General features: G+C 42.6%; 1 protein-coding gene across 4 annotated transcripts in view; it reads right to left on the minus strand.

Moving 5' to 3' along the window:
- The window catches only part of SH3D21 (SH3 domain containing 21), a 129,174-nt gene that overhangs the window by 45,544 nt on the left and 62,036 nt on the right, over positions 1–21,594 (minus strand). For 3 of the 4 annotated variants that reach the window (XR_012287174.1, XM_073665911.1, XM_073665909.1), the window contains exons 9-12: positions 8,625–8,723; positions 5,919–5,964; positions 3,260–3,358; positions 387–482 (exon numbers count right to left, since the gene is read on the minus strand). Coding sequence is in view for 3 of the 4 variants with exons in the window: in XM_073665911.1 (XP_073522012.1) it covers positions 387–482; positions 3,260–3,358; positions 5,919–5,964; positions 8,625–8,723 (340 nt within the window). In the remaining variant the exon portion in view is untranslated. The remainder of the gene's footprint in view (positions 1–386; positions 483–3,259; positions 3,359–5,918; positions 5,965–8,624; positions 8,724–21,594) is intronic. The other variant, XM_073665910.1, reaches the window with a different exon arrangement.

Raw genomic sequence — 21,594 nt, forward strand, 5'->3', positions numbered from 1 at the left:
CTTCTATGTCGATGAGGCGTGACTCTCAATATAATGCTGACTGACAGCCGGCTTCCCGCAGTTAGGCAGTGGGGAGCCAGCTGTCAATCAGCATGACATTGGCAATCATTCCCTGTCAACAGTGCAGAAGAGAAGTCACTGTCTGTGATCGCTTTGTGCTGGCAGAGATCAGCGCTGGGCATACCAGGCAGACAGTTAGAAACTACCTGCCTGTTAGTTCTTAGGCCCATAGTGAAAAAATTAAATAGTCCTGGATAATCCCTTTAACTGCATTTACAGAAGACTGTAAAAGCCCTATGGGAAATCAGTGTGATAAACTATCATGAAGGCAACACTAGAAATTTGGTACCAACTGTGAAAATTACCAAAAACTTGCTATTCTCTACCTTTTTGTCCTGTGGAACTGGCACTGGAACTGGTACTGGGTGACTGTGACCTATCCACTGGAGGCTTGATGTCCATGGTAGTAATGTCAATTTTTGCTGTTAAAATAAAGTTAGAAATGTAGAGTTGTACAGACTGGCCTGGACTGATCAAGAGAAAGACAAACGTCATCATAATCTGTGTCTAACAAAGTGTACATTAATTGTCTAACAAAGATACAGTACATTAATGTGCTTATTATTTTGGATTGAAAAGTATAATAAGAAATATTTGCTTAATGCCAAACATCCTCATACTACACTACAGCTTCTTGTTTGGACATTTGGAAGTATCAGCCTATGGTGATCTATAATGTAAGGCATGCTTTTTATAAAGGAGTTGCCAAATTTCTGTTGTACTTTATGGCCCCAATTTATCAAAGTGTTCATTCATAAAACATTTTGAGACACCGCAAAATATTTCACCAACGCAAAGTTGTGCAAAAATATAGCAACTTTTGGTATTTTTCGGCCAGCTCTGGCATAATGGGCGGAGATGAAGAGGGACAGGTTAGTATGGAGCCTAGCGACCCCTGCTCGTTTAATCCATGTGGAGTTGGGGCATTCTTTACGCAACAAATCTTACTCCAGACCCTGAATCAGGTGCTTCTGACTCCATCACGCCCCCACATTAAGACTGGCGTGAACATGCCAATCTTGATGAATCAGGCCTATTTCTCAGTCACCCTCCATTGTTAATATCTCTAGGAGTAAGATTTTTTTTCCCACTGGCATTAAGCGGATGTTGAAAACCCATCCTGAATTATTGTTGCTCACAGATAACAGTTTTTTTTAATGCATGGGTGTAGACAAAACTCCTTGAGGAAAGCACAGCACAAGAAGAAATCTCTCAAAATATGGCTTAAAGTAAGGAATGCATATGCCTTATATGCATGCCAGAGTAGAATGCGGAAGTCTGTACAGGTACACATTGAGTTTTGCACATTTCCAAACTATAGAGCCCTTCAGCAATATTTTGGTTAATATCCGTATGTACAGAACAGATGCTTTTATGGGAGAATAACTCAGTACATATGGCATCTGATGGGGCATCTCACTTTTTTATTCCAAATGTATACAGAAGCAGGCAGAAAAATCATAGAATACCTCCTTACGGCATCAGAGACATATGAAGGAACAGGCAAGTCTTAAGCCTTATGTACTCTCTATGGGTACCCTATTATGGCTCTGTACATAAATCCATATGACCATGTGAATAGGTCCTCAATCTGATACATTGTAATAAACTGTGCAAGAAGGAAAATGTCGACACAGCTTTTTAGCTTCGGACAGTAAGAAATAATGCTTTCTTTACATTAACTGCAAACAAATATCTTGAACATGGAGAGAAACTGTTTAAACCTAAATATAGTAGAAATTTGAATCATTGCTTTTTATTATACAATAATTAAAGTTGATTGTTATAAGATTGAGTGATCCCTTTTATATTAATATGCAAGCTTCAAATGGTCATTTTCAGTGTGGTTTGAGTTTTCCTGCTATTGCTGAATTAATATGTGAAAAGTAGATGTTTGTGGTCCTTAGGCTCAGGTTTGGGGCTACATGCCAAACAAAAATGACTGTTTTGACTGTAGGCTTCAATTCTTTTTCATCAAGACATATAGAGGATTCTTTGCACAGTGGCTACATACACTCCTCAATGTTGAAATTGCAACACCAAGAAAGAAAAGTGGTGAAATCATTGATATCACCGAATCAATAGACATGTTATTGATGCTATCCAAGTGCTGAAATAATAGAAGCAAAATTTTCAAACATCTTGATGCATTCAGTGTCAGTTATGAGCACCACATGCAGAAATACACGGACTTAAACACGCTTTGTCATGATGTTAATGAGGTTATTAATGGTTTTCTGAGGAATGTTCTGTTCAATGTACTTTGGCACCTAAATCATCAAGATCCACTGCTGGCAGCTCTCTTTACAATTGCCGACCAAAGACATCACAAATGTGCTCGATGGAAGACAAGTCCAGAGATGCTGCAGGTAGTTGTAGCACATTAAGGCCACGTAGGCTGCTCACAGTAGTATAAGCAACATGCTGCCTTGAGTTTTCATGCCACCACTCTCAAAGGATGCAGAGCAAGATGGCACTTAAGCGATGAGTCCCGCTTTTGTCTTGGATGCTATGATAGTCAGAGATTGGCCTGAAGTCCATGTGAGCAACGCCTTTAGGCCTTTACGAAGGAATGTCACACAGGTCCGTCTCACAGGGTTATGGTGTGAGTTGACATAATGAATGGTAGCCGCCCTTTATTCTTCATACTGGGTACATTGACAGCACAACCATTTCTTCAAGTGCCCCAGGAGCCATGTTTTAACATGACAAAATCAGGCCACATGTTGCTTGTGCTACTATGAGCAGCCTGCGTGGCCTAAATGTGCTACCATGGTCTGGACTGCCATCAAGCACATCTGGGACGTCATTGGTTGTCAATTGCAAACGCAGCTGCCAGCAGTGGATCTTGATGATTTGCACGTCCAAATACATTCAGTGTGGCTGAACAATAATAACCTTATTAATAGCATGCCAAGGCGTGTAAGTTCCGTGATTTTTGAGCATGGTGCTCATACTCAATACTGAATTAATGAAGATGTTTAGAAAATGTTGTTTCCATTTTTACATCATTTGCATATTATTAACATGTCTATCGATCACATTATTTACATAATTTCACAACACTTTCTTCTTGTTGATGCAATTTCAATGTTGAGATGTGTAGATATGGCAGTTGGTGAGAGTTGGTAAAGATACGCAAACTGTGAAAACAACAAAAATAATTGCTCTTAAGAACATCCATAGTTGGCTGAACTACCTTTCTGCCCTGTGGAACTTGCATTGGAATTGGCACTGGGTGACTGTGGTCTGTTCACAAGTGGTTTGAGGTCAATGGCGGTTGTGTCCTTTTTTGCTACTAAAACAATGAGTAAAAAATACAGATAATTTAAATATCACACATGCAATATTCCTCAGAAAACCCCAATCCTAAAATCTTTACAAACATATAAGGCCTTTTAAGGGGTTTCCTAGTTGAAATGTAATAAAATTAGCTTTACTCACTGACCACTGCTCTAGTGCTGGTCACATACAACATCTGTCACAGCTTTATTGACAAGGTGGCAATGGTCACATGCGCTGTAGTCGTGACATCACCGCTTTAGGCTGTCAACAAAGACTGAGAGCAGTGAAAGGAGGTAGTGCTGGAGCAGCGATCGGTAAATAAAGCAAATTTTATTATTTTTAAGATGCTCCTGGAAAATCTCTTTAATATGTACTGTACAGAGTAGTAAAACTACAATAAGATAATTAAATCAAGTATCCTGATACTGACTTCTATTTCAGCTGAGCCTGTATACTGTTAGCTATGCTTTATTTAAATGCAGTTCAAATAATTCACAAGGACTTTCCCTATGTAGGTTGAGAGTTGCAACTATTGCTTATGATATTTTTGTGGTGATCATCACCAGGTTTAGATGTATATCTTGGTGCGGAACAATCTTATAATCACATTACTATACACTGATCACTCCATTAAAGGGTTACTCACAAAAACTTTATTTTGGTCTCACTTTTCTGTACATATAGCATTAATCATTTGTGGTAATACAACCTACTTTTAAATCTTCTCTGATTTCCTGCTACCACCCCACTAATGATGACTCGCCAGGAATCTGTTAATCTTCAATTGCCACTTGATCCATTCTACATTAGTTCTAATGCTGTAGGTCAAGCATTCTCAGATGCCCCTAATGATCCTGTCTAATAAGACAACTAACAGCTCAGCTATGCTTTGCCAAAGATCCCACCTATTGTTCATAAAAAACAGATGTATTGTTGATCCTGTATATGTTGCCATTCCCTAGACCCTCTCACAGCATCCTCATTGCCCTGACAGCCATGTTGTAGCAACAGCTCATCAGTTCTATGCTCCATTCTGCTCTGCATGCAGATTAGATCATGATCATGCTCTTTAAGTATTAATGAATATTGATCACATAGTGGGTCACAGTCATTACATTCAAAGCTATCAATGACCACATCATCCTTAAAGAGAATCTGTCAGCAGGTTTTTGCTATGCTATCTGAGAGCAGCAAAATGTAAGGGCTGAGAGCCTGATTCCAGCGATGTGTAACTTAATGGACTGTTTGGTGCAGTTTTGCTAGAATCCTTGTTTTCCCTATAGTAGATGTAGCATTCCTAAAGTAGATGTAGCTAAACTGTACACAAACCCGCCCACACCCCTGATTGGCAGTTTTCTGTTTACACTGCACCTTGTGAGCGAGCAGCCAATCAGTGGTGGGGGTGGTGTTGCACAGATTAGCTGGTCTGACATGCACATGAGATCTAGTCCTGTAGTGATAATCTCCTACTGTTAATAAATACACTGTTTGTATTGAAACTATAGAGAACAGCCTCGAAAATGACACACCTCTGTAATTAGGCTCTCTTGCCCTTTATAATGCTGTTCTGAAATTAAATAGCAAAAATCTACTGACAGATTCCCTTTAAGGCTAATGTCACACTATCAGTATTTGGTCAGTATTTTTCCTCATGATTTGTATGCCAAAACCAGGAGTGGGTTACAAATGCAGAAGTGATTCACTTGTTTCTATACCTTTTCTCTGATTGTTACTCACCTGGTTTTGGCTTACAAATACTGAGAAAAAATACTGACCAAATACTGCTAGTGGGGCCGTAGCCTAAGAGTAAAAATGGCCATGTTGAGATCTATCTCTATTAGGAAGCACACAGTAGAGCACAGAGAGGGTCCTGCAGCACTGAGGAGGAGCAGTGGGCTGCCGGGAAATGTAGTTTTAGCATCTAAGAATAGGATTGACCATTCAGCTCTGTGCAGCTGAATGAACAGAGAGGCAGAAGGATATGAAAAAAGACACAGAGTTACAAGAAAGAAAGTTGGGCTTGTACTGTACATTAAAGGAGTTGTCCAGTTATCACAAAAGTGTCATTCAGCTCATTTCTCTGTGATTTTTTTTGCGAACACACTGTCCATAAATAAACAGACATGTCAGTAGCACCAGATATTATAATGGGTACATGTTCTATCAATGGAAACCATGAATATAACATATATGTGAAAAATGGATGTCTGAATAAGGCCTTTGACATATGGACAGCAGTTGTCCAGATGGGACAATAGGCATGTAGCTAATGGCAGTAAATTGAGTAATAAGATTGAGTTTATGCCTTTTATGCAATTTTTTAACATATTCCAAAATCGAATTTATAATTGAGCCCATACTTTAAGATACAGCTCAGACAAGCATGGTTATTTTTCATTGTAGATAGGAGAATAATCCATTTCCAAACACCACTAGTAGTGGCTCTTCTCCTGTGCGTTCTGATTCACCCAAAATCAGTAGGTTGTCTGACAATTATCCATTGTGTATGTCCACCTTAATTCAAGTATTAACATATTATTTTAGAAATATTTCTTTTAAAGTTCATGGCTCACCTGGTCCTTTCAGTGTGGCAGTACGTGTAGGAGGCTTGCTGGCTTTCTGCAATGTTAATAATGAAAAATGGCATGAATAAATAATACACTGTTTAAAGAAGACCTATCTCGGGGTCAAAATTTTCCGGTTTTCACTCTCATTTTATTCCCCCTGCTTCGCTAAATATTCCAGCTTTTGTTATGTTCAAATCCCCCATACTGATCCAGAGATCTGGGCCTTTTATTTAGTGCACATTTTTATGGCTAAGGAAGTGGGGCACATGGTAAAAATGCAGGAAGCTTAAGGACACACCCCAGAGAATCCTGAGAACCATGCCCCTTTGGCACAGTCCATAAAAATTAGCTCTAAATAAAGAAGCCCCTATCCCTGAAACCATATGGAAGATTTTAACGTTCTGCACATTCATTGAATGATGGGCAGCTTGTTTATTCAGAAAGATAATCGTGAATCGTGATTTTTAATCACGCTCGTTCATAATTATCTTACAGTGTAAATGCCCCTTTAGACAAACAATGCATTCAATTTATTATCCAGCAGGAGCCACTTGGAAGAACTTGGCTCATTTTCAGACTAATTACAGATTACTCTCTAAATATTAGACTGGATTAGTAAATATGTCCCGATGTTCTCTGACACTGATTTGCAGAGCAGCCATTTAAAGGTGGCTGTGGCTCTAGAGAGATGGGCCCCGATTCATTATTGCCTTTGCGCCTTATTGTGTCTAGTTTTTGGTGTTTTTCACCTGTTTTTATTTGAGCCTAATTCTTCTTTCAACTTGCACCTTTTTTAAAGCCTGTTTTATATGTTAGCCTTTTTATGTTTGCCATTGTGGGTGGAGTTTTTGTTTTCCAGATGTTTTCTACTGATTCATCAATTTCACCTTTTTAAAAGTCACTAAATTTGACACAAATGTACTCCTGTCCCCCCTGTGACCCCACCTGTCCCCCTCTGGAGTCATTTGATGTGCCCTAGTTATTTTGACACAAACTAAATGTACAACTTTTTGAACTACACTCTACAAAGTCGTGAATTGGGACAAAGACAAAAATAAAACGTTATTTTTTTTTGCGCAAACTTCATGAATCACATGCTCCATTTTGAAGAATATAGTGCAAAAACTATTAACAAATACCACAAAACATAAACCACAAATGATGAATTACGCCCTTAGAGCTATTTTACTGCATACAAGGAGACGCCTTACCAGCTGAATCTTCATTTCGCACATATGTAAAGGAGTGGAAAAGCTGCCCACACCCCCTCTTGGAGATTTGATGGTTATATAATGCATTGTGATGTTTTGAAACGTCTTTTCGGCCCAGCAACAGTGAAATAGCAGCAGACAGGGTTAACAGGTGGGGAACGACCTTTGGTGGGAGCAGTTACATGGGTACACAGGTCTGCAGTTTCCTGTTTTGTTAGGAGTTCAGCGTTGAGAAGTGAAAGACCTATGGCCTAACCACGAGCAATGTTGTCTGTAAGGAGGGAAGGCCACCAGGCATTGGACAGTATGTTTTAGAGGCAAGAAAGCCTAATTAATGGAACAGGGAATTTTTCAGGAGAGCAGCAGGATGAGGTCCTTATTGTAGATCAGGAGGCCTAAGTAAATGTCCGGTAATCACTCAGGGAGAGCAGTGATCAGGAGACCTAAAGAAAAGTCAGGAATACGAGTTCTCCTGCGGAGATATAATGATGCAGTGACACAGCAAAGAGCATGTGGCCCTGATCAAATGGGCATTGAGAGCATTAGAGGGGAGTTGTACCAACGTACCTAAGCCAGTGGGGTCCTCACAGGTCATTTGGGTGTTGAAATTAGCTGTGGGGGACCTCGATCCATGTGGTTCTCACAGGGGAAGATGGAGGTTCCCACAATGATTTTCTGTAATGTTATGACTTGTAATGGATATAATGTGATGTCATATGTAATCGAAAAGTTAAAGTTTATTTTTGGACTTGGGTCTCATTCCTTCAATCCTACATCATCTGGTCCTGGCCTGCCATGTCCAACGGCAGTATGCCGTCTGCAGAGGCATATCGCCAAGGACCCCTATTTTCCTACAGCGTGGTGGGATGCGGATGATGGTCCCCTCGCCCAAAACTACCACCCTGCACCACATTACAGATACACAATACTGATACCAAAATCATGTGAAGGTTTGTTTTTGCTTCAGATTTGTATGATAGTGGAACAGTACCCAATCTGAACACTATCGGGCTGTGTGAACCCTGTGTTAGTACACAGTAAGGATACTTGTGATGTGAAGGCGCTTCTATATACTAATACTGTGATGCATAACAGAAATATATGGTATCTAGGTAAACTGCTTAACAGTTTTCTGGTGGTGCAATAGTAGATTGTTTTTACACTATTATATATCAGGAAGAGGTTTGCACTGTGTATTGAGCATTACTGTGTTCTGCGCTTGTTTCACATCTCATGCTATGGCAAATGTGCATGATAAAACATCAGCTAAGGTAATGATTTATCTGGATGAACATTTATGGTATATTGACTTCTGGGACCTGCACCTCAAGTCATATTCTTTCAGGAATGAAGAGTTGGCCACATGCTAAAAATACCAGATCTTTAAACACTTCTGCCACAAATAGATGACTAACTAGTAAGTTGAAATAAGTGAAGTTAGTCATAAATGGTGAAATATCTCGGCATGTTTCTGAAATATTTATCAATGGATCACACTTACAATTTGTGAGTTTGTGGGTATCAATATTACAAAGTTATCTGGGACCAGACCGGTTTTTCCATTAAATTCTCCTCGCCACCAGCCCTCATCTTCTGTCTCCTGTGTAAAGATGCAAGCGATAATATGATATATATTACAATGGGAACTGTACTTTTTTAAAAAGTTTGTATAAATCAATAGTATAAGCGAATATAAGAAACTTTGTAATATATATTATCAGAGAAATCAGCTTCTTTCTCCACATGTCAGGCACATGTTACTCTCTTCTGCCTCCTGAATTCACCATCTCTTCTGAGAAAAACATCTTGCTTGAGAAAAGGGAGATCCCTAAAACGTTGCAACAGGTATGAACGCCAGATTCTACTACATGGCGTCTCTGTTGTGAATCACATTGGACACTAGAAGTTTTAGAGAATCTCAACATTGGACTTAAAAGGGTTTTCCCACAAACAAAGTTAATTTCAATCAACCTTTTAATCAATAGATCATTGAATAAAACATTGCTTAAAAACAGGCAGTGAAATGTTTTGCCTCACAAAAAGAATCAGCTGAAATCCCCTGCTGTAATATCTGTATTCTCTCTTTTGTTTCCTTCCCTGACCAGGTGCTGTGGTATGATCAGACCATGATTCTGCACGGTCAGACACAGCCATTACACAGTACACAGCAGGGGCACATTTATAAGATTATCTCAGCACAGGAACATTGTTTAAACACATCCAATTGCAGAACTTATTTTAATTCCAAGATCTATTAATTAAAATGTTCTTTGTTTGTGGGAAAACCACTTTAACCTCTTACTGGTCCAGGGCGTATTAGTACGCCCCAGGCCATCACCCCTGGTTCAGTGAGGGCTTCCGGCGCTGAGCCCGCACTGAACCGGGCACATGTCAGCTGATTAACATTAACATTTAACATGTTAACATGTTAAATGCCGCTGTCAATCTCTGACAGCGGCATTTAACATTGCCGTGCCGGAAGCATGGCATTAGCCCCGCCCATCGGTGACCCCGTCACGTGATCGCGAGTCACCAATGAGTGGTCATGACAACCCTTGGTCTGCAGCAGACTCCAGTGGTTATCATGTAAAGATTACTATGAGCGCCACCTAGTGGTCGACGCTCATAGTACAAGAGCATTTCTGCTACATAGAGGTGATCTGCTCATCGCCTCTATGTAGAAGAGGCGATCGGGTAATTGCTACTTCTAGTCTCCTATGGAGACTATTGAAGCAAGCAAAAAGTTAAAAAAAATGTTTTTAAAAATATTTAAAAACTTAAAAAAATATAAAAGTTTAAATCACCCCCCTTTTGCCCCATTCAAAATAAAATAATAAAAAATAAACCCCACATACACATATTTGGTATCGCCGCGTTCAGAATCGCCCAGTCTATCAATCTAAAAAAAGAATTAACCCGATCGGTAAACGGCGTAACGAGGAAAAATTCCAAGCGCCAGAATTACGTTTTTTTGGTTGCCACAACATTCAATAAAATGCAATAACGGGCGATCAAAACATCGTATCTACCCCAAAATAGTATTAATAAAAACTTCAGCTCGGCGTGCAAAAAATAAGCCCTCACCCGGCCCCAGATCCCAAAAAATGGAGACGCTACAGGTCTCGGAAAATGGTGCCATTTTTTTTTTGTTTTTCTTTTAGCAAACTTTGGATTTTTTTTTCACCACTTAAATAAAAAAGAACCTATACATGTTTGGTGTCTACAAACTCGTAATGACATGGAGAATAATAATGGCAGGTCAGTTTTAGCATCCAGTGAACGTGGAAAGAAAAAAATAAAACAACTGTGGAATTGCATTTTTTTTTAAATTTCACCGCACTTGGAATTTTTTTCCCGTTTTCCCGTACACGATATGGTAAAACCAGCAATGGCGTTTAAAAGTACAACTCGTCCCACAAAAAATAAGCCCTCACACGGCCATATTGACCAAAAAATAAAAACGCTATGGCTCTGGGAACAAGGGGGGCAAAAAACGAAAATGCAAAAACGGAAAATCCCAAGGTCGCGAAGGGGTTAAGTCAACCACTCCTGACCCATATTAAAAACAGAAGAAAATTTGGATACTGGACTTAACTTCACCTGTGGTTGTATGCAGCGAGTGAAATAAGTATTGAACAAGTCACCAATTTTCTAAGTATATAAATTTATAAAGGTGCAATTGACATGAAATTCTCACCAGATGTCGGTAACAACCAATCAAATCCACACAGGCAAAGAAATCAAACTATAGCTGTCGATAGGAGACACTATACAATGAGACTCTGCTGTATACATCACAAAAAATACTCTGAGAATCTGCTCTATACTGTACATAATGCAGGATACACTGAGACTCTGTTCTATACATCATGTACAATCCACTGAGACTACTGTATACATCACATAATATTCAATAAGACTCTGCTGTATACTGTTCAATAGCCGGGGCCTCGGTCCTGCTGGGCCATTATTCACATTTACATCATTTGACAAATGGTAAGGTTTTAATACTATAGGTTAGGACCGTCCCGGGTAGAGTCACCTTGACGTGGTGGGATGGCTTTTACGTTTTTGTTTTCTTTTTATCAAAACAATGTTATCCAAGTACCCTATGTTATTTTCAAGCACTATTGCTATTTATTTACTGCTGGCTACTTGCTCATTTTGTTTTTTATCTTTGGTTTTGCCTGTTTAGTGGTCAGTGTGAACATGCGCCAAAACGTTGCATGCATACCAACTTATATTACAGTTCATTTCTATCAGTTTTTATTCCTTTAAATAATTTAACAACTGCAACTAAATCAAGGCAAAAAGCATATATTACCTGCAGTTTTTGCATCAGTTAGCGGTGGTAATGATACAGGTTATATCACATTACTACTGATATTTTGAGTCTGTGAATCTTTAGAGCACAATAACTGATAGCTCAGCGAGGTTGGAAAAATGATTGCCATGAGTAGTGTGTGGCTGGAACAATAACACCAGTGAAGTGATAATTAAAATGAGATTTACTTGCATGTGTATTCATCTTACTATAGCTGTGTCATATATTCTATTTTTCTTTCTTTCCTACGTTCAGACATGTGCCTTCACAAAGACCAATATCTGTTGCAGAGATCACACTGTGGCTAACAAGGAATATTGGCCTGTGGTTCAGACCTCATTTTGAAAGCTAATTTTAGTGTGCTTTCAGTAAATCATCACATGCATTAGTATTTTAAAGGGAAATAGAAGTATTCTAGGAATTCAGTTCTGCATTTTCTAATTTGTTACACAATGTCAATGATGCAATAAAAAAAAATAAAACTACTTATGAAAAATCCTGTAAAAAGATGAACATACTCAACTGAAAAAGACAAATCCACTTTGGTATTGGAGTGAGCCCAATAGAAAATGAAATAGAATCCACTTACCATTGCTACATTATTTTTTCCATCAGTGTTCATATTTTATTCTGGACATAACAGCATAATAGACAACACTGTTATATCTGGCTAAAAAGATGGACACCAGTGGAAAAAGGTCAAACAGACTATACAGTTGCATGTTTTGGACTCCATTTACCTACAGTACAGACCAAAAGTTTGGACACACCTTCTCATTTAAAGAATTTTCTGTATTTTCATGACTATGAAAATTGTACATTCACACTGAAGGCATCAAACTATGAATTAACACATGTGGAATTATATACATAACAAAAAAGTGTGAAACAACTGAAAATATGTCTTATATTCTAGATTCTTCAAAGTAGCCACCTTTTGCTTTGATGACTGCTTTGCACACTCTTGGCATTCTCTTGATGAGCTTCAAGAGGTAGTCACCAGAAATGGTCTTCCAACAATCTTGAAGGAGTTCCCAGAGATGCTTAGCACTTGTTGGCCCTTTTGCCTTCACTCTGCGGTCCAGCTCACCCCAAGCCATCTCGATTGGGTTCAGGTCTGGTGATTGTGGAGGCCAGGTCATCTGGTGTAGCACCCCATCACTCTCCTTGTTGGTCAAATAGCCCTTACACAGCCTGGAGGTGTGCTTGGGGTCATTGTCCTGTTGAAAAATAAATGATGGTCCAACTAAACGCAAACCGGATGGAATAGCATGCCGCTGCAAGATGCTGTGGTAGCCATGCTGGTTCAGTATGCCTTCAATTTTGAATAAATCCCCAACAGTGTCACCAGCAAAGCACCCCCACACCATCACACCTCCTCCTCCATGCTTCACCGTAGGAACCAGGCATGTAGAGGCCATCCGTTCACCTTTTCTGCGTCGCACAAAGGTGGTTGGAACCAAAGATCTCAAATTTGGACTCATCAGACCAAAGCACAGATTTCCACTGGTCTAATGTCCATTCCTTGTGTTCTTTAGCCCAAACAAGTCTCTTCTGCTTGTTGCCTGTCCTTAGCAGTGGTTTCCTAGCAGCTATTTTACCATGAAGGCCTGCTGCACAAAGTCTCCTCTTAACAGTTGTTGAAGAGATGTGTCTGCTGCTAGAACTCTGTGTGGCATTGACCTGGTCTCTAATCTGAGCTGCTGTTAACCTGCAATTTCTGAGGCTGGTGACTCGGATAAATTTATCCTCAGAAGCAGAGGTGACTCTTGGTCTTCCTTTCCTGGGGTGGTCCTCATGTGAGCCAGTTTCTTTGTAGCACTTGATGGTTTTTGCAACTGCACTTGGGGACACTTTCAAAGTTTTCCCAATTTTTCAGACTGACTGACCTTCATTTCTTAAAGTAATGATGGCCACTCATTTTTCTTTACTTAGAATTTGTATTATGGCAAGAAAAAAGCAGCTAACAGTCTATTCAGTAGGACTTTCAGCTGTGTATCCACCAGACTTCTGCACAACACAACTGATCGTCCCAACCCCATTTATAAGGCAAGAAATCCCACTTATTAAACCTGACAGGGCACACCTGTGAAGTGAAAACCATTTCCGGTGACTACCTCTTGAAGCTCATCAAGAGAATGCCAAGAGTGTGCAAAGCAGTCATCAAAGCAAAAGGTGGCTACTTTGAAGAACCTAGAATATAAGACATAATTTCAGTAGTTTCACACTTTTTTGTTAAGTATATAATTCCACATGTGTTAATTCATAGTTTTGATGCCTTCAGTGTGAATGTACAATTTTCATAGTCATGAAAATACAGAAAAATCTTTAAATGAGAAGGTGTGTCCAAACTTTTGGTCTGTACTGTATTTGAGGTCTGTGGCTCCTTCGGAGGAAGGTTATAAATTCAATTTTTTTGGCCATTAGTTGGCAGACAAGAATAGCATCTCACACTAGGTCTGAACCCAGTATAATATTAATGCTATACTGATGATATACTGAAGTCCTTTCATCTGCAATACATCTGTATTGTGGATCCCTTTTATGGGTGTTTACTTTTACACTCATGTGAAGTCTGCACTGTCAACGTATAATTGAATCTGATTTGTTAATATTGTAACATTTTGGGGCAACAACCTGTAACACCGTGTCTGCAAATTGAGATTATGCTTTCATCCTAAATCATATGACTAGTGTTGAGCCACCCCCGTAGTGTTTGAGTTCGGTTCGGTTCGTCGAACACCCGTGTGTTCGCCGAACTGTTCGTCGAACTGTTCGTCGAACACCTTCGAACACCGTTAAAACCAATGGCAGGCAAACAAAAACACATAGAAACACATAGAAAACACCTTCAAAGGTGTCCAAAAGCTGACAAACTGCTCAGAAGACATAACTAACACATGGAAAAGTGACAAGTACATATAGTCATGCGAAAATAAAAGAGGTGGAGGAGTAAAAGGAGGGGGAGACACAGATATAGGCATGTCATGCCCTTCTAAAATCCAAAAAGTGAGAAGCCGACACGGCCAGTCCGCTCCTGCCCGTGCCACCTCCGTGTCGCCGGGTTTGTGCCAGAGCCGCGGTGAACCCTGACGGCCAGCCCCCCTCTCCCAATACTGGTGCCTGTCCGCTGGTGGGTCGAGCGAGCCCCCCTGTGGTGGAGGCAGCTCTAAGCTTTTTAATTTAAGTTGTCTCTCTAATTTGAATGAATACACTTTAAATCCATTTACAAGGATCTATTGGAGGGCAAGTCTCATGCCAGCAGCCGCGGTAATTCCAGCTCCAGTAGCGTCCACTAAAGCTGCTGCAGTTAAAAAGCTTTTATAAGGATCGAGCTCGGCTGTCCACCGCAAGGCATCCTACTGCCAGTCCCAGCCCCTATGCCTTGGGGTGCCTCCTGATGCTCTTCACTAAGTATCCCATGGTCCCGAAGCATTTCCTTTGAAAAAATTAAGTGTCTAAACTACAGGTGGTGTAGCTTGCTTAACAGCCGGGATAATCCGCTGACTAGCAGACACTGCTACTAGGCACAAAGTATTTCCTGGGCTAGATGCAGTTAAAAATTTGTAATTAGATACTCTCGTTGGATGCTGAGAAAGCATTGCATAGAGTCTCCTGGCACGCCATATATGATTCTCTTAAAAAGCTTGGGGTAGGGGTCTAGGGGACCCTTTTATAGCCAAAATCACGGCCCTGTATCGCAATACGTCACCTAGGCTGAAGATAAATGGAACTGTAGCACCCTGAGGGCTCGGTTGCTACAGACGTATTGCACCTCACCCAGAGGTGTGATATCTCACTCTCAGGTAAGGATGGAGTGTGGATCAGGACCCGACACCTGCATGCATTACACCACATTGCCGTGGGGCAGGGCGACCAATATGCCCCTGAGATGGGCACGACAGTCCCTGTCCCTGGTGGAGTGGGGGGAGGGAACACTGAGGAAGGGGAACCCTGTAGTGCAGGAGCAGGGAGGAAGCAGTTCCTGGGTGCATTGAGAAGGGAGTATAAAAGGTGGGCACCATCTTAGTTCAGTGCAGAGAAGTCTGAGCAGAAGTGGCAGGGAGCAGGGGCTCTGCATGAGCTCTGCTCCGGAGGCGGGCCTAGTAACAGAGGCCCAGGCCTGGAAGAGGGAGAAGGAAGGAAGAGGAGCAGAGAAGGCTCCAGGAACGAGTAATGAAGGGATCCCAGGGGTGCGGACGGGCGAGTCGCCACCGCACGCCCGAATCCACCTGCGTGGAGGGGTCAGGCCAAAGGGGGAGACCGGTCCCCGAACTAGTGGAGGCAGGAAACGACCCTCAGCTAGAAACCGGAGGCTCTGACATTTTATGTGGCGCAGCCCATCGCTACACCCGCTAGGAAGGCACCACATAGGGTCAGGGAAACTGGCACCAAGTTTACCAAGAGGAGGCCCGAGGCAGCCGGACAGAAGTGTTGGTAAGAAAGACCAGACAAAGGACACACAAAGGGGGTCCTGTGAAGTGCTCCAAAGTTATCTGGGAGTTGTCTGAGCCCCTCACCTGGTGAGCACAGTACGACGTGGGCAGCCGTTACCTGCAGACGTGGTCTGGATAATAAGAACTGTGAGTAAAGGCCCTGGACTGCATCACTGACTCCGTGTCGTTACTGCTGCTGCCCTGCACCATGACCCCCATCCTCCGCATACACTGCCCTGAGGCTATACTCCTCCCGTGGGGAGTTATGCTACGCTCTGCTGCACCCACAACACCAGCCTCAGCGGTCTGCCCTGTAGCGGCGGTTCACTCTGACCGCAATCCACGGGTGGCGTAGTCGGACATTTAAACATCAAAACCACATAAATAGTTCCGCCACTGGTTTGACCGCCCTGAGCCACGGAACCGGGTCGCCGCCACGAAGACTACAACCACCAGCATCCACCAAAAAGGGTCCGGCTCCGGGTGTCCCAAGGCCCAGGGGGTGCGTCAGAACATTTTCATCACCTTTCACAATCACCAATGGGACAAGGCAGGGATGTCCTCTGTCCCCTCTCTTATACATCCTAGTGACGGAGCACCTGCTCTCATCAATTCGCCATAACCCCAATATTAGGTGGATTGAGGTGGGAGGCACCGAGTACAAGTGCTCTCTATTTGCTGATGATGTCCTAGTATATATCACTCAATCACATATATCCATCCATGCTGTTATGGCTGAAATAGATCACTTTGTTACATGGTCAAATTTTAAAATCAATGTAGCGAAGTCTGAGGCCCTCGATGTCTCCCTCCCCAAATCCATATAGGATTCCATCCAGTCCAACTTTCCCTTTGCCTGGCCCTCACAGGGTATCAAATACTTAGGAATTCCTATTCATAGAGACCTCTCCCATCTATGTTATCTTAATTTTGGGCCCTTTATTGAACAACTCCATACAGACCACGGTTGGCAAGTTAGAACTGTAAGATTCACTACGTGAACCACTGGTGTTTTGTGGAAAAGCACATGTACACTGCGTTCCAAATTATTATGCAAAAAGTGTTTAGGAGTGATAAGGGAAGAATTTGTTTGTTTGTCAGTTAAACTCATTGATGGTGATGTGTGTCAGGGCTCTTTATATCACTGTAAGCAATTGCAGACACCTGTGCTAATTAGTTTGGCAGGTGTGTCCAATGAAAGGCAAGACTACTTAAGAAGGCTCTCTCACATTATTAAGCAGCCTACATTTTCTGCCAAAATGGGAAAGAAAAAGGATGTGTCGGCTGCTGAGAAGCAACAAATTGTGGAGTGTTTAGGTCAAGGCATGACTACAATCAACATTGTGCGATGATCAGGATGAAGTGTCTTGGCAATCAAGAAGTATGTAGCTGATTCACAGTACACACGTGTGCGTGCTGATAAGGGCAAATTGAGGACTCTTTCCTACAGGCAATTACGTCAGGTTGAAAGTGCCCAGTGCCCAGTCAGCGACATGTAACGCCCCTGTCCATGCCTACTCGTCCAAGTGTCTGTGGTGAAATGCACCCTGTCACACACAGAGTTTCTCAAAGAAGCGGTGATGTTGTGTGCGACATGCTGGTGGAGCGCAGGCACACCTTTCTTTGAGAAGTAGTGCCGACTGGGCATCTGGTACTGGGGCACTGCGACGGACATAAGGTCTCGAAAATCCTCTGTGTCCACCAGGCGGAAAGGCAGCATTTCTGTAGCCAAGAGCTTGCAGATGGTGAAATTCAACCTCTTAGCTTTCTCATGGCTAGGAGGAAATGGTCTTTTACTTGTCCACATCTGAGGGACCGAGGGCTGGCTATTGTGCTTAGACGGGGTTGATAAGGGTGTCCCCGGCAAACTGCCGGTCTGTGAGGAAGATGCAGGCGGACATGTTAGGTTGCCTTGATCCAAAGGTGGTGCTATCGATGTCGGACAGCGCTCAACACCAGCTGGTGTTACCACCTCCAAAGAAAATGATGACCTGCCAATCACGCTGGCTGTTGCGGGTAAAGAGGTGGCAGGTCTGCGCCCCAAAACAGGTGTGACTGCTGTCCCCCCAGTCACAGAGGATGAAGAGGCCGCGGATGCACAAGATATGGCAGACGGTGGTTGGCCCGGCCGGCTAGGCCGCATTGTAGCACACTGAGCTTCCCACTGCAACTTATGCTTCATGTCCATGTGCCGGTTCATGCATGAAGTACTCAAACTATGTATTTTTTGGCCTCTACTTAGCTTTTGCTGACAAATGTTACAGATAACACGAGTTGGGTCATCTTTATCGATCTGAAAAAATGCCCAGGCTATGCAAGGCTTAGCACCCATGCGACCTGAAGAGCCACCACGACTTGTGGTGAGAGGCAGAGTTGTGTTTGAGGATGCAGTTGTTGACGTGCTTCCAGTACTACGTCTCTGTCCAGGAAGGCGCAACCTGACCTCGTCGTCACTAGCATCTTCCTCCACCTCCTCTGCTGACCTCATCTCTTGGCTGACTGTGGGTTGACAGTAAGTGGGATCTCCAACCTCATCATCATCACCCTGTGTGTTATCACACCCGTCGTCCTCAGAGCCAACCTGTTCCTGCCCTGACAAAAAACTAAAGTTGTCGCTCCAATCAGGTATTTGAGTCTTATCATCGTCTTCCTCATTGTCTCCACCAACAGGAGTTACAGTTTGGGAATGAGGGTCTACATTATGGTCAGAACCTTCTGCGTCTGGTCCTGGATCCGACTCATAAAGATTCTGGGCATCAGTGCAGATCATTTCCTCGTCTGGATTCACAGAAGCGCTGGAGTCGACCTCTGATTCCCAGGCTATAGTATGAGTAAACAGCTCTGCAGACTCAACCATCTGTTCTACCTCATACTCAGACGGGCAGCTGGAGATTTGGGAGCTGTGAGGAAGCAAGTGCGATTTGGGTGACACCTTTGAGGACTGGAGTATTTGTGATGTTGAAGTTGATGTGGAGGAGAGCCCACTTAAAGGAGCACTTGATATCCGTTGAAGCACCTGCTGTTTTTGTGCCTCATCTGGAATTTGTAGCGATTGGCGTGGCCGTAAGAAAGGGATCTTATCACATTGTCCGCTAAAAGGAGTAGACATTTTAGTTTGGCTGGAAGATGGTCTTTCTTCTGCAGATGTTATAATAATAATAATAATAATAGTTTATTTTTTATAGCGCCAACATATTCCGCAGCACTTTACAAATTTTAGGGGGGACTTATACAGACAATACAGAATAAGCATATCTCAAATCGAACGGAGTGAGGGCCCTGCTCGCGAGCTTACAGTCTATGAGGAAGTGGGGGAGATACAAAAGGTAAAAAGTACATATATTGTATAATGCAGCCTTGATATACTGAATAGGATAAATAATAATACATGGACTGGTCGCCAGCCAGTATGTGTGCAGTCCTGACAGAGGCTTTTATGTGCATGGTTGGTTTGAACCCGAAGTTGAAGAAGATTTTAATATGGGGGAAAGCTGGGATGGACAGAGTGTGTTTAGGTGATACGCCAGTCTAAAGAAATGTGTTTTTAGGGTTCGCTTGAAACTGTGGGTATTGGGAATTAATCGAACTGTCCTGGGTAGTGCATTCCAGAGAATTGGCGCAGCACGCGAGAAATCTTGGAGACGGGAGTGGGAAGTTCGGATTATGGAGGATTTTAGTTTCAAGTCATTTGCAGAACGGAGGGCACGTGTAGGGTGGTAGACTGAGACAAGGGAGGAGATGTAGGGGGGTACTGAAGCATGGAGCGCTTTGTGGGTAAGCGTGATAAGTTTAAAACGAACTCTATATTGGATGGGCAACCAATGCAATGACTGGCACAGGGAAGAGGCATCTGAGTAGCGGTTGGTGAGGAATATGATCCTGGCTGCTGCGTTCAGGACGGATTGGAGAGGGGAGAGTTTAGTAAGAGGGAGACCGATTAGTAGAGCGTTGCAATAGTCAAGACGAGAATGAATAAGAGCGACAGTAAGAGTTTTTGCCGAGTCAAAGGTGAGAAAAGTCCTGATTCTTGAGATGTTTTTGAGGTGTTGATGACATGAACGAGCGAGTGATTTGATGTGAGGAGTGAAAGAAAGATCTGAATCAAAAATGACCCCAAGACAGCGGGCTTGTAGCTGGGGAGTAATGGTTGAGCCACAAACGGAGATGGCAATATCGGGCACAGGTAGATTAATGGAGGGAGGAAAGACGAGTAGTTCAGTTTTTGACAGATTCAGTTTTAGGTAGAGGGAGGACATAATGTTAGACACAGCAGAAAGACAATCACTGGTCTTTTGTAGTAATGCAGGGGTGATGTCCGGAGCAGAGGTGTATAATTGGGTGTCATCAGCATAGAGATGGTACTGAAAACCGAATCTACTGATTGTTTGTCCAATAGGAGCGGTGTATAAGGAGAAAAGAAGGGGGCCTAGGACTGATCCTTGAGGAACCCCGACAGTAAGAGGAAGTAGGGAGGAGGAGGAGCCGGCAAAAGACACAGAGAAGGAGCGGTCAGAGAGATAAGAGGAGAACCAGGAGAGAACCGTGTCCTTGAGGCCAATAGTGCGGAGCATAGTGAGGAGGAGCTGATGATCCACAGTGACGAATGCTGCAGAGAGATCCAGGAGAATCAGCAGGGAGTAGTGACCATTAGATTTAGCTGTTAGTAGATCATTAGAGACTTTAGTGAGGGCAGTTTCAGTAGAATGTAAAGAGCGGAAACCAGATTGTAAAGGGTCAAGAAGAGAGTTGTCTGAGAGATAGCGGATTAGACGGGAGTGGACCAGGCGTTCCAGGAGTTTAGAGATAAAGGGAAGATTGGAAACAGGTCTGTAGTTGGCCATGCAGTTCTGGTCGAGGGATGGTTTTTTAAGTAATGGTTGTATGCTGGCATGTTTAAAAGAAGAGGGAAAGATACCAGATGAGAGGGAAAGGTTGAAAATTTTAGTTAGGTGAGAGGTGACAGCTGGAGCAAGGGACTGAAGGAGATGTGAGGGAATAGGGTCGCTGGTGCAGGTGGTAGGGCGAGAAGATGCAAGGAGCCTGATCACTTCATCTTCCGTGACTGGTTCGAAGTCAGAAAATGAGCAAGATACAATGTGGCGGGGGGGAGCATGCATAACATTTGGGGATTGGGAGAAAATTTCCTGTCGGATATGGTCAATTTTTTCTTTGAAATAGTTAGCCAGATCGTCAGCGCTGAGGTCGGTGGTCGGGGCCTGTGCTGTTTGATTGAGGAGAGAATGAAACGTGTCAAAGAGTCGTTTAGGATTATTGGAAAGTGAGATGATGAGGTTGTTAAAGTAGGTTTGTTTGGAGAGGTGAAGGGCAGAGTTATATGTTTTCAGCATAAATTTATAGTGGAGGAAATCTTCGGGCAGATTTGATTTTCTCCACAGCCGTTCAGCGCACCTGGAGTACTTCTGGAGAAGACGTGTTTGAGGCGTGTGCCAGGGTTGTCGCCGTCTATGCCGAATTGTTCTTTGTGTAGGAGGTGCGGCTTCATCCAGGGCGCATAGCATTATTTTGTTATAATGCTTCAATGCAGAGTCGGGACATGAGAGGGAGGAGATTGGGGCCAATGATGATTGCAACCTTTTTATAAATTTCTGGGTGTTAATGGCGCATAAATTTCTATAAGTGTGGACGGTGGGAGTGTCTTGAGTAGAGTCACAGTTCTTGACAGAGAATGAAAGAAGATTATGGTCAGAGAG

Source organism: Phyllobates terribilis, unplaced genomic scaffold (genome assembly GCF_046119375.1).
Source record: "Phyllobates terribilis strain yellow unplaced genomic scaffold, ASM4611937v1 Scaffold_2__4_contigs__length_985480577, whole genome shotgun sequence".
NCBI lineage: Eukaryota > Metazoa > Chordata > Amphibia > Anura > Dendrobatidae > Phyllobates > Phyllobates terribilis.